Below are 13,921 nucleotides of genomic sequence, written 5' to 3'. Positions count from 1 at the left end.
GTCTTAGTGTATCCAAATCACGTGGCATGCTTCTTAGTCGGCCTAAGTGCCACCTTTATAACTTCAAGTTACAAACATCATTTGGAGAACTTAAAGCCGACCAATCCACAAACTCGATTATGTGACCATCTCAGGGCTAAGGATTCCATTGCTCAAGAAAACTACACGACACCTCACATGTGGCGACTTGATCTTTGGGCAGTCTGGCCAAACCAACTCTTTGACATAGTTAGTGTTAGTCTGGTAGCATCTCCATGCCCACGAACAGGTGAAACCTACCTCCTTACATTTAGTCTCGGTAATGTGTGACAAGCACAATCTCAAGCGACTAAGAAATAAATTGCATTAACTAATTAAGCACAAGGTTCCAACACATAATGATGTATTCAGCCACAAGTGCAATAGTTCATGCATAGACTTAACTTATGAGTACAAGGCGGAAATAGTGTCACCTCTAGGGCACTATCCATGACATTTAGCAAGCCTTAACAACAATCTTGAACTTTATTGGAAAACATACATAGTAGGTCTTGCCACCTAATCATCTGGCTTGAGGAAAATAACATTATTTGATTTGCAATGGTACCTTAGAAAGTGATTGGCTTCTCAACCAACAAAGATATATGTTTTTCCAGTATTGCTGAGTCTGTATACCCATCAATTTCCCTAAACATTGTCTCCATCATTCGTGAAAGATTTATGACATGAAGAATCAAGGTAGATGGTATTGACGTCATAGTGAGATACTCCTTGTTCATATCAGTCCATGCATTCTCTACCATGTTCCAGAGCGCTTCAGTTGCCACCTCTTCTGTTGTTCCATACTCTTTCATGTAGCATGTTACAGCAGTGGCAACATTTTTTCTTTCTGTTTCAAACTATAATATGCACATTGTAAAAATCACCAAAAAAACATCAAATTGTTGTGTATATACTTATGCGTGTAGTTCATTCAATTTTTCTTTCAAAATGTTTGACTCAACATAAATATTAAGTAAAAATGGATACTAATTTACTTGGAATTCATAGTGCATATATGACATACATTTATGCATGAGATAAATTTTATTTGAAGTAATGGTGTTTGGAAATCGGCTGATAACCGTTTAGTCTATGTTGAAATTAATGTGGTTATACTACTTATTTAGGATTATATGAGCTAAAAATGGGAAGATAAAATTAAATGCATACACATTGTTTCATACAAAATTATGAAGTAGAGAATTACCGCATGTGCAACAATGTCATCCATTAGTCGACATATAATACAAGAATCCTTCACAACCTGAGGAAACTTTGACATCCATTTAAGAACCCCATATGTAACGTCTTCTTCGAAGACAACAAAAGCAGTGCAACAAATAGCCCAGTAGAAGCATATAATTAGTGTGACATTCAAATGCTCCTCCATGGGAGGAACATATTTGCTATCTCTCCAGATAATTTCAGTCATGTAACCTTTGCATACTTCATTTGTCTACAGTAAAACAAATTATGGGTCAATTATAAACAAGAATTGCAAGTCGCAACGAAAGAATAAAATATCCTTTAACTCAAACTTGGTGCTCTAGATGGTAGTAAAAGTAGCTTAGTTGTGAGCTAGTCATCGGTTGAAGTCGATGCCTAGGGCTACAAAAATATATTTATTGCATATATTAGATTGTTGGGAAACACCTTCGTACTTACACCTAGATTGTTAATTGTTTCTCAAATTTTTCTCTTAAGTTCCAAAGAAATAGAACATATATATGTTTTGGTAATATAAATTCTATATTTAATGGAGAATTTATGATATATTAAAAAAATTGTGTATATATTTGAACCATTTCATGACAACTTTAACTGTGGTAATACTAAAATTAATATAACTACACCCAGGAGTAGGAATATGAATATGGAGAATTTAGGATTCTCTTGTTGAACTACAAAAATGATGCCATAATATATACTGTATCATTTATGAAGGAATTTCTTCACTACAAGAAAGGACAATTTTGTAGAATATGAAGAATACCACATATATAATGACTATATATCATATCAATAGTGATATGGAAATACACACTATATAAGTTTTGGGTGAGTAATCGTACTACATATATTTGGACAAGGAATGAAATATGCATGCATTATAGTTGGCATTAAAATCGTTCAGCTTGTGTATTACAATATATCTAATCATTAGAATAGATATAACTATAGATCCCATATAGTATATAACACATATAAATGATGCCCTTATTAGATTATAATGTTAACTTCTTAGTCCCTACAACACACAAAAAATACATCATTTTTACGTTGACGTGGATTTCAAGATGTAACTTTGGCTACAACTTTGTTACCAAGCAAACGATAACAATATGGAAGTATTTTTTGGAGACAAATATGTATGATATTTAAGTATATAATATAAAGTGATTTACCTAAAAAATAGTTTCATTGAATGTATGTATAAAATTCCATCTCTTCGTGAACTCTCGAGAGGTTTAATACTAATAACATTTGGAAATGTTCATCTTACCATTACGAATTAAAAATGCTATGGTTGTAGAAATGTGGAATTAAATACTATTTAGCACACTCTATTTAACACCAAAAAACATTCATATTGAATAAATTCTGCGTAATGAAAATTAAATGGAACAAAGATAGAGTTGGAACTCCTACGATATCTTTGATAAAGTTGACATTGATTTTTGATATTTCTTTCGGAAGTGCGTTCTCTATTTCAATCATGGTGCCAAACATAAATTTTGCATAGTCTTTGTAGTATTCTCCAAGTTGTTCAACTTCCTTCATATCCCACCTAAAAGAATAATTCCAATTTATTCAATAACATATAAAACACATTTATCACAATAGTTAAAAAAATACAGTCATATATTATTAATTTGTATTTTTATCCTTATAAATGCTCAATTCGTTTGTAAATACATGATTCCCTGGAAAGTGTGCATACAAACTACTCTAATTTTGACCACATGTATAAAAACATATTGAGTAATTTGAAAATATGAAACTTGTATCATTAGATTTGTCAATAAAAATGTTTTCATAATATAACATTTCATAATTTCCACCAGCACTTAGGTAAGAAAATTATTGTCTCCGGTCAAAATTAAAATAAAAAATAAATGTTATTGGTGAAATATATACATATGCGTCATTGTGTAAAACATCATCTATCGGATATAGAGTGGAAAATAATATAGTACCTTTGCATCACATCGGCAAAGGGTTGCAGCTCTTCCCATATGCCATGGTTGTCAACGGTGTCATCATATGGTGTAATTGTTGATATAAATTTTGCTAGCAACTTTCTGGACTTGGCATATTGGGGTTCGTAATATACTCCCAGTGCCCAAAAGTATGCCTCTACTGGTCTATGCCTTGCATAGAATAATTTGCGTGGGGATTCCAGTCCATAATACCACCTTCATGAGAAACAAAGTTTGCTAATTTCAACCCTCTTTCAGAAAAATACTAATTAAGCTAACCATATATGTCTAGATATTTAGAAAAATAAACCAGAACTCTCTGAACAAGGATACAATACATTTTATTTCTTTGAACGTGGTTGCATTAAAAAGAATGTAGTTTAATATTATCTACTTACTTGCACACTTCCGTGACTTCTTGACGGTGAGTGCGTTGGAGCAAATAAAAATCTAGCTTCGCGAGTTCAAGTATGATCTGGTTGCACTCCTCCTTATCCTCCTCGTACAGAGGGATATAGAGCCTAGCCTCCAGTCTCTTCATCCTACGGAAAGATGGCGTCTCGAGAGCATGCTTTACTTTACCTGACAGTGGCTTTTCAAGATGTCTGACCAATGTTTTTAGGAGACTCGTAGTTTGCCTTCGGGAATCTTTTAGAAATTGTTCATTTGGTGTGCCAAGGTGAGCGGCCTCGTAGAGTGCAAGCAATGCACGTACGTCATTTTGCAACTTAGCATTGAGGTATTCTTGGTTGTCTATGAAGCTCTGGAATACATCTGGTAACATGCAAGCAATCAGTTGATAGTGCTAACTATATAGATATTCCAAGTTCGACATGTTATTTGTAATTAATTTCAGAAGCAAATAACTGTGACAGCTGTGAGATTTAATTCAGTAGATTGAAATATCCAAAATACAACACGGTTATGCATTAAGAATTGGACAACGAACGTAGTCAGTTAAGTATCCAAGAACTTCTATGCGAGTAATAGGTTAGTTTAACCATGTCGTCAAAATGACTGGCAGAAACTTCAGTTAATGCGTGTGCAAGACAAGTTTCCTTAGTTCAAGAGTGAGAAATATTTCTTTAAATAATTTAACACAGCTTGAATTTTCTTTTTTTGTATGAACATTAATTTCCCATAGGAATTCTGTGATCCGTCCAGTTAAGGTTAAAATATGTTTGCGTCTGCGCACGCTGTGATAGTAACTGAGTACTTGTGTCTGCATATTTTTATCAAAATTTAAAATGTGAGGGGATTTTCAGAGCAAGTGCTCAGCGCACATCCTATCTACATTGTTGATACCGCGTCAAGATCCATGCTAGTTTTTTTCCGCTCTAAAACAACTTCTTATTTTTGTATCTTCTCACACCACACTATCTTTGAACTTGACATTTTGGAGATCACTTAACATAACAACTAGAATGCAGGAAAAATATTTCTATTTTTTTTATGTCATTATGTAAATATATTTTTCAAGAATTTATTTCGAATTGTGAAATATTTTAAAATTTAAAATTGCAAAAAAAATCCTTACTCGTTTCCTCCATTCTATTTGTTATTTTTGAGTGACTTGCAAAAAAATCAAATCAAAATATTATATAAATTGAAAGATACAAAAAAGGAAAAATCAAAATTTGTTGATCAGTTCAAGGAGAGGGGGGGGGGGGGGGGGGGGAGGGGGGGATAGAGAGAGAGAGAGATGCAGAATTTATACCGCAAGACATGTAGAACCGGTCTTGCCTCAGCAGCCTAAACTGAAGGGAAATATCGTGGAGATTTTCGTTACCAAACTTTTGGGAGGAAAGCTTTTGCAGTTTCAAGTCGATTTCTTCTTTGAAATGGTACCGAACTCCAAGACGCTGAAGTGCATCGATCATCTTCATTTCAGCTGCTGGATCCTGCAAGCCGAGGAACATCTCCCTTGTCTCCAGTATCAGTTTGTCGCGTCTTTCAGTCATCCAATCAATGGAGTTCTGTCAAAGCCATCAAATTGGAACATCAATTCTTCTGGCCATCGGTTTCTGCTCTAGTCAAAGATGGATGTTTACATCCCCATATATATTTCCTTCTTTTTAGAACAAGTGACTTAATTTTTTTCTAAATACCTCTATATACATTCATATTTAAACAAAACTGAGTCACTTATTGTTATAAACAAAGGTAGTATATATTTGCATATTATTACTACTATGACTAATCTACCATTCGTCTACCATGTATGCAAACGGAAGGTTAATAAATTTTCATGCGTCCTAGTAAAATCATGTGTCAACAGTTTTAAAACCAAAACATCCTTTCTCAAGAAAACCTAAAATCGACTGGCGATGGTGAGGGTTATAAGAGAGATGGCCGTTGGAGAGGCGACAGGGAAGGCGACTGGCGATGGTGAGACCGATCTGGGCTCTCCAACGTCGGAGGTGATCTCGCCGGCCGCCGTCAACAAAGGAAATCCACAGAAGGTTCCTTTGAGTCGTTTCTGGGTTCTGGAGTCAGACGAAGATGAAGATGGTGTCGATGGTGAGGAACTACCGCCCACGAGTTGCTGCAGCGACAGATCCCTGAGATACCTCTGTCGCTCGCCGTCTCCGGTAAGCACGAGAGATATTTCGGAGGAGCCGCTCGAGCTCGCTCGTCGTGCACAGCGGAGGATCGAGAGGCAACGGCTGCAACGGCAGGCGGCGCTAGCGTTTTCTTCTTCGACGTCCGTATCACCAGAAGGTAAGTCTTATGCTTGTCGTGAGATACAAAAAGAGAAACCAGAGATTGCAAAATCGAAAGACCAACAGTTTCTTCCTGTTCTGGAGCCTACAATTTTCCCAGATGATTTGAGTGGTCCTTGGACGGTTGTTCGTCGGCGGCGCTGGTCGTCGATGATCAACAAAAGGAAAGGTATCGCGTGGCGATCGCTGGATCCGAAAATCACGCAGATTTCAAACAATCGAGGAGAGTTGGGCCGTCATGGGCTGCAGGCCATTGGGTCTACACGCATGACAAACCTGGACTCAAGAACCTCCAGCGATTCCGATCGTACGTTTACCCCTAAACCCCTGCCGAACATTGTCGCTGGACAAGCCTTTCGGCACCTGCTAGGGTTTGCTTGGTCGAGGATTCGATCTGGGCAGAGTTTCGTCACAGACCAGCGGAGCTCCGGCATGAATGGCGATGGCGGGCGTGGTGGTTTTAACCAAGGTCGTGGCTACCAGGGCAGGAACTTCAATCCAGCGTATGCTGGTCGAGGTGCTGGCCGTGGACGTTTTCCACCTGGAGGCGGTGGTGGAGGCTCTGGTCCAAGTGGAGGTCGCTTCACCGGCAACAACAACAGGTCAGGTTTCTTCCAGGGAGAATCAAGTGGCACGGTTGGGAATCGAGATGATTTTGGGGGAGGCGATTTCCAAGAAAGTCGTGGAGGTAATCTGCCCAATTTTCGTCGTGGTTCCAATTCAAATAATAATTTCAGAAATACCACTGGTTATGCTGGGAATCAAAGCGGGAGGCTTTATAATGGCAACAACAATCTGCGTTCTAATGGATACAATGGTCGTTTTGCGGATGGAAGAAGTGCTTTTAATGGGAACAATGGGAGTGCAAATTATAATAGAGCCAGTGGTAACACAGGGGCTAATGTCCGAGGAAGCAGTGGGGTGGATGATGCTTTTTTACATAAGACAGTAGCAGCTGTTGTGGCAGCGGTTACTGCTGCTCAAAAGCCACCGGGTTTTTTTTCCTCAGCCTGCGTCGGTGGTCCGGGGAGATGTATCAAATGCAAATCCTGAAAGTGCACCATCTGGAGTGGTGCCTCAAGGTGGTGATTTGAATGCTGAGCCTGTGATGCAACCTGTGGAGCCTCAAGCTCAAGCTCAGGAGAAAATACTACAGGCTGATGTACCCAACCAAAAGGATGTGGAGGGGGCTGGTCCAGCAAAAAAGAAGAAGATCGACAAAAACGGATGTTTTAGATGCAAAAAGCCGGGGCACTTGATTGATGATTGCGCTATACCTTACTGTCTGTATTGTGAATCCATTAATCACGAGTCAGCGGAATGTCAGTTGCTGAAGGCTCCGAAACCGTCTGTAACTCTACATGGCTATGATTGTGAAGAATTGATGTTCTTTGAACTTGCATGCGCAGGGACATACAAGCCAAAGGTGGAGAACCCAAGGCTTGCAAAGGTTACGGTTGAGGGTGAAACGATGACAATACCGGACATAATAGAAAATCTGAAGCGAATAGTGCCATATGATAATTTCAACTGGGAAGTGTATCATTTTCAGAACAATATTTACAGGGTTAAATGCCCAAACAGAAATGAAGTCCAGAGATTGAAAAATTTCGGTATTTATATATGTCCTGGTAGGCCATCTGAGATGATTTTTGATTACTGGTCAGCTTTAGAAGAGCCACTATATGTTGCCAGAGGTTTGGATGAGGGTTTCTGGAATCCCATCAGATATTAGGACTGATTTTCTGACGCTATGGGGTGTGGGTTCTATGTTTGGAAAGACAGTAGAAGTGGACATGGCTTTTACTCGGAAGAACAAGGTGTTGAGAATCAAGATTGGTTGTATTAATCCATCTCTTATTCCTCAAGACTCTGATCTCTTTATTAAGAGAGGTTTCTTTAAATTGCATTTTGAGGTAGAGATGGGAACTGGAGAGCAAGACGCTGATATGATCGAATCCAATGGGGGTCGGAAAGATGATGATGGTTCAGATGGGGCGAAGAAAGACAAAGAAGAGGACAATGATGGGAAGGGCAATGAGATGGACATGGATGGAGCAAATGGGCACACAGACAAGGAGGACTCTAGTACTATGGAAATCAATGAAAATGAAGGGCATAAGGGGAAACAAGTTGCCCTGGAACGGTCTGATATGGAGTTTAAATTTGGGACTTTTGTGTCTCAAGTAAAACTCTCATGTACTAAAGTTCCCGCCTCTGTTGTTTCACATAACAATACTGATGAAATACATATATTGCATGTACAAAAGCAATTACTTGATGCTGAATCTATGATGCTTTGCATTGCAGATTTGGATACTGTTTTGGTACTGCCCAAAATTTTTGGTAGTGATGCGAAGAGGGTTTCGGAGAACCCTGATGTTGCTCAGGAGGAGTGTCTACAGTCCCTATCGATTGAGATGGGGCACACAGGAAATGACATGGCCGAAACTGAATCTTTCGCTGCGAAGTCTCCGCTGACGCCAATGGCTGTTTCAACTCATTCAACGCCAATGACAGCCACTGAAACTGTCAAGTGCATGGGTGTGGAAGATGAGCCACTACATATAGTGCCTGACTCTACGTCATCATTGCATATGACTAGGGATAAGGTAAGAAATGAATATGATATGCATACTACGGATGAAACTTGGTAACCAGATGGGTAGCTGCGCACCCCTTCGACATTTGACACCTGTCCACTTTGATCAAACCTCATTACCCCATCCCACCTATTACTGTATCAGGTTTAGCGGTTAATTAGTGATTAAGGTGGGAACACCTCTCTCTCTCTCATCTGTCATCTCTCCCAATCTCTCCCAACCGCTCGTCGCAGGAGCCCTGGCCAGCTCACGACCAGGATTCAACGTTTAGTGACCAGGATTCGATGGCGCCGCCGCAGCCACCCTCAGCTTCGATTCCGGACGAGATTTGGGGCGAATCGGACTCGGTGAACCGTGCTGCCCCAGAGAGAAAATATTCATCCGCTTCCTCCCCGACGACGGCCCGCCGCGCTCGAACACCAGCGCCGCCGTCGGCCTCCCCGGCTGCCAGCACTCGGTGGTGAGAGCGGCGGCCTCCCCGGCGGCCCGTGCTCCCCGTGGCGGCGTCCCCGGCTGCCAGCACTCGGCGGTGAGAGCGGCGGCCTCCCCGGCGGCCCGTGCTCCCCAGCGGCGTCCTCCCCCGTTGCTCCATGGTAGCGCGGCGGCGAGTTACGCCCCGATTTGTGCCGCTCCGGCGTGGTCCGGCGGCAGCAGAGGAGGCCGGGTTGGAGCGGGCAGCAGACGAGGGCGACTTCACGCGCAGGGTCCTCGACTTGGACGGCATTGGTGGCCCCTGTCGAGGAGCTAGGAGCCGCGCCCGGACGAGGACGGCTTGGCGGCGGCGAGGAGCAGTCAAGCGGAGGGGGCCGGAGCAGGACGGAGCACATTTGTCCCGGCAGCGGCGGCGTAGGACGGGTTGGCTAGGAGCGGTCGTGAGCGGAATGCGTCTGTGGGGATTTTTTTCCAGGATTTGTGATGGGGATTAGCTACTTAGGTTACTGTACACTGCCTGGGATACGGTCAAAGGTAGCTAAATGAGTACGAATCTCAGCGCAGATCAAACGGTAATGTACACGTGCGTAGCTACCCATGTGTGTACCAAATCCACTCTCATGCATACTATGAGGCAATCATCATTTGATATACTGAGCCCCGCTTCTTTGCTTCAAAATATGGTGCAGATAAATGGGGCTGGACATATATCGCTAGATGAAGAAATAAAACAAGCTGGGCAGCTTACTACTCATACAGGGCATATTTCAAATGTGGCAGCAACTCAAGTGACAGCAACTCAAGTAACGACCCTATTCAAAAGTCAGGAGAATGATGCTGATATCAACAAACACATCCACTCTGGTATGTCTCATGCAATTTCTGATTTGGCGCCAAAGAATTCTAATGTTACTGTTGAAGTAACAAATAATATGCTTGTGTCAGTTTCATCAAAGCCATCCGTCGAGGAAGTGATAGCTTTTGGAGGAATACCGTGTCCTCATGCAAATGAGGTGCGGATTAGCAAGCGTATTGGTGCCCAATCGGATGCGGACTTGACAAGGATGGAGCGTGCAATGAAGAATACTCAAATGCGTAATTCTGTCAACTCAGGTAATCATGTACCTAAATTCTCTATTTTATCTATCCCTGATATAGAAATTAAGGAAAGAGCGGACCGCATGGGAATCTCTTTAGGAAAATCGTTTGATGAAGTTGCGAGTAGTATAAATGGGATAAAGAACCGCGAGGGTGAACGAACTTTATTAATTCTGAAAAAAAACGCTGATGAAATTTCAAATGAAGGCCCCGCCTCACTTATTGTTTCAAAAGCATCCAATTTATGTGAAGATCTTATAGATGATGAAGAAATACATGCAAATCTGGTAGATCATGTTAAACAGCCAACACCGATTAATAAAGAAAAAAAAAAGAGGAGAAAGAAGGTTTATGATCTCTCCAATGTCCGTAAGAGTACAAGAAAAATTATCAAAAAACAATATTCTTAATGCAAAATATCAAAGGTTTAAATTGGAATAGTGAGGGTTTCAAAGATACGGCTAAACACTTATTTGTTAAAGAGGCTATTCGAGAACATAAATTGGATTTCATTGCCTTGTTGGAGACAGGGAGATCCAATTTTTCCATACCCTTTTTAAATCAGTTAGCCGCTGGCTTTAATTTCAGTTGGTTCTGTTTACCACCTCATGGTCGATCTGGAGGTATACTAGTGGGTGTAAACTCAGATACTTTGCAGGTGCTAAAAGTGAGCAATGGTGACTATTGTGTCAAGTTGCATATTAAATGTAAGAATGATGGTTTTGAATGGATTTTTGTGCCTGTATATAGGGCTGCCCAAGAGATGCACAAGTCAGATTTTCTGGCCGAATTGGTTCGGACATGTGAACATGAACCACTCCCTATGTTGGTAGGAGGTGATTTCAATATTATTAGGAAAAGAGAGGAAAAAAATAATGATAATTTCAATGCCCGCTGGCCCTTTGTTTTTAATGCTATCATTGAACATCTCAATCTGAGAGAAATTGATCTCTCGGGGAGACAATTCACTTGGGCTAATCGTAGGGACACGCCTACATATGAGAAACTAGATAGAGTTCTTGCGAGTACTTCTTGGGAACAGAAGTTTCCCTTGGTTACGGTTAGAGCCCTATCTAGAGCTGAATCAGATCATACTCCAATTCTTATTGATTCAGGTGTAAAGGCACACTTGGGAAATAAGGCTGATTTTTTCTTTGAATTGTATTGGTTACGACAAGAAGGTTTCTATGAGATGATCGAGAAAGAATGGAACTCGGTAATGACTGGAATCTCTCCAATGGATAGATGGCTAAATAAATTGCGTCATATTAGGCGATTCCTGAAAGGGTGGGCAAAGAACTTGAGCGGAAAATATAAAAAGGAAAAAGAGAGGTTGCTCTCTATAATTGATAGTTTAGATTTAAAAGCTGAAAAACAACCGCTAAATGTTGTTGAACGAGAGGCACTTAACAAGGCAAATGACAGCATTAGGAAATTACGAAGAGATGAGGAAACAAAATGGGCTCAGAGAGCTAAAGTAAAGCATATTCAAGAAGGGGGGAATAATACTAGGTATTTTCACTTAATTGCTAATGGAAAGCATAGGAAAAAGAAAAAATTTCAATTAGAACAACAAGAGGGAACCATTGTTGGCCAGGAGAATCTAAAAATTTATATTACTGAGTTCTACAAAAAATTATTCGGACCTCCGGAGTCGACTAATGTATCTTTGATGGAGGATTATGTACATGATATTCCACAATTATCTTCTGAGGAAAATGTGATCCTAACAACTCCTTTTACTGAGAAGGAGGTGTACGATGCAATTTCACAGATGGAACACAATAAAGCTCCTGGCCCGGATGGTTTTCCGGCGGAGTTTTATCAAATGTTCTGGGAAGTAATTAAAATTGACATTATGGCACTATTTGATCAACTTGTTTCAGGGGATTTGCCCCTGTACAAACTGAATTTTGGTGTTATTACTTTACTTCCAAAGATACAGGACGCATTTCAGATTCAGCAATATAGGCCTATTTGCCTTCTAAATGTTTGTTTCAAAATATTCACTAAGGTAGCGACAAATCGCATTACGGGGATTGCCCCAAAAGTGATAAAACCTACTCAGTCGGCATTTATGCCGGGTCGTAACATTCTAGAGGGGGTGGTAATTTTGCATGAAACAATTCATGAATTACATAGTAAGAAAATGGATGGTGTTCTTTTAAAAATTGATTTTGAGAAGGCATATGACAAGGTCAAGTGGTCCTTTTTGCAACAGTCCATGAGAATGAAAGGTTTTGATAATGGATGGTGTAAGTTAATTGAATCTTTTATGCAAGGAGGAAGTGTTGGTGTTAAAGTAAATGACGACATTGGTCGCTATTTTCAAACAAAAAAAGGAGTCAGACAGGGTGACCCATTATCTCCAATGCTTTTTAACATAATAGCAGATATGCTTGCTATTTTAATCGAAAGAGCAAAGGAGGATGGCCAAGTGGGAGGTCTTATTCCTCATCTTGTCGAGGGAGGACTGTCTATCCTACAATATGCTGATGATACAATTTTGTTTTTAGAACATGACTTGCAGAAAGCGGTAAATATGAAGCTAATTCTATGTTTGTTTGAAGAATTATCGGGCCTCAAGATTAATTTTCATAAAAGTGAGATTTTCTGTTTCGGAAAATCCAAGGAGGAAGAGCAACATTACAAACAAATTTTTGGATGTGATATTGGGGAGTTACCTTTTAGATACTTAGGAATTCCAATTCATTTTAGGAAGCTTAAAAATTCAGATTGGTATCCAGTGGAGACCAGATTTGAAGGTAAATTGGGATGCTGGAAATACCCGTTGGGGTGAGGAAGCGTCTTGATTTTTATAGGTCTAGATTCTTCTGGCAGTCAGATGAAGCTAAGAGAAAATATAGACTCACAATATGGAACATAATCTGCCGACCAAAAGATCAAGGAGGTTTAGGTATTGAGGTTCTTGAACTCAAAAATAGATGTTTATTGAGTAAATGGCTCTTTAAACTACTAAATGAGGAAGGGGTGTGGCAAGAGTTGCTACATAATAAATACCTCAGCCAAAAAACCCTTGCTGAGGTGCAGGCAAAACCGACTGATTCCCCTTTTTGGAAGGGACTCATGCGGGTAAAAGACGATTTTTTTCGTAAAGGATATTTTAAAATTGGAAATGGTGCTACGACAAGATTTTGGGAAGATATTTGGTTAGGAGAATCCTCATTAGCTACTCAATACCCATCTTTATATAATATTGTGAACCATAAGAATGTGTTAGTGGCTCATGTATTGGCACAAGCACCACTAAACATTGGTTTCAGACGTGTGCTATCTGGTAATAAATGGACGGCGTGGCTACACTTATGCCAAAGATTAATGATGGTCAATTTAAATAATGAACTGGACTGTTTTATGTGGAAACTAACAACTAATGGGTTGTTTACAGTTAAATCTATGTATGAGGATCTTATGAATGATCATACAACATACTTGTGGAAATATCTTTGGAAAATGAAAATCCCCCTAAAAATTAAAATTTTTATGTGGTTCCTGAGTAATAAGGTACTATTGACAAAAGACAATTTAGCAAAGAGACAATGGACTGGGTGTACTAAATGTGTTTTTTGCAGAGAACAAGAGACGGTAGAACACTTATTCCTAACATGCCCATTTGCTAAACTAATATGGCGAACTGTTAATTTTACTCATAATCTCCCTCCACCAACCAATATTACAAATATGTTTGGAAATTGGTTAAAAGGAGTTGACAAACAATCCAAGGTTTTAATACGCATTGGTGTATCAGCCTTATGTTGGTCAATATGGAGATGCCGCAATGATATAATCTTTAACAACAAGAAAAATTTCAATTTTTTACAGG

General features: G+C 39.9%; 1 protein-coding gene across 1 annotated transcript; it reads right to left on the bottom strand.

The window, feature by feature from the left end:
- Positions 1–385: 385 nt before the first annotated feature.
- Positions 386–5,193, bottom strand: LOC127329014 (probable terpene synthase 2). Its single transcript, XM_051355561.2, has 6 exons — positions 4,939–5,193; positions 3,620–3,995; positions 3,219–3,437; positions 2,671–2,809; positions 1,229–1,477; positions 386–878 (listed from the first exon to the last, which is right to left on the bottom strand). The coding sequence occupies exons 1-6, from the start codon at positions 5,180–5,182 to the stop codon at positions 588–590; spliced, it is 1,518 nt and encodes a 505-aa protein (XP_051211521.2). The 5' UTR covers positions 5,183–5,193; the 3' UTR covers positions 386–587.
- Between the last annotated feature and the right edge of the window lie 8,728 nt (positions 5,194–13,921).

Source organism: Lolium perenne, chromosome 2 (assembly GCF_019359855.2).
Source record: "Lolium perenne isolate Kyuss_39 chromosome 2, Kyuss_2.0, whole genome shotgun sequence".
Taxonomy (NCBI): domain Eukaryota; kingdom Viridiplantae; phylum Streptophyta; class Magnoliopsida; order Poales; family Poaceae; genus Lolium; species Lolium perenne.
This window is presented reverse-complemented; position numbering and strand designations above follow the sequence as displayed.

Excerpts from the sequence above, each read along its gene's own strand:
- LOC127329014 (XM_051355561.2), bottom strand. The coding sequence starts at position 5,182 with ATGACTGAAAGACGCGACAAACTGATACTGGAGACAAGGGAGATGTTC. Across the intron at positions 3,996-4,938 it reads CCGGTTCTACATGTCTTGCG|ATGTATTCCAGAGCTTCATA; the intron begins GTATAAATTCTG and ends GCATGTTACCAG. Across the intron at positions 2,810-3,218 it reads TTTGCCGATGTGATGCAAAG|GTGGGATATGAAGGAAGTTG; the intron begins GTACTATATTAT and ends TTATTCTTTTAG.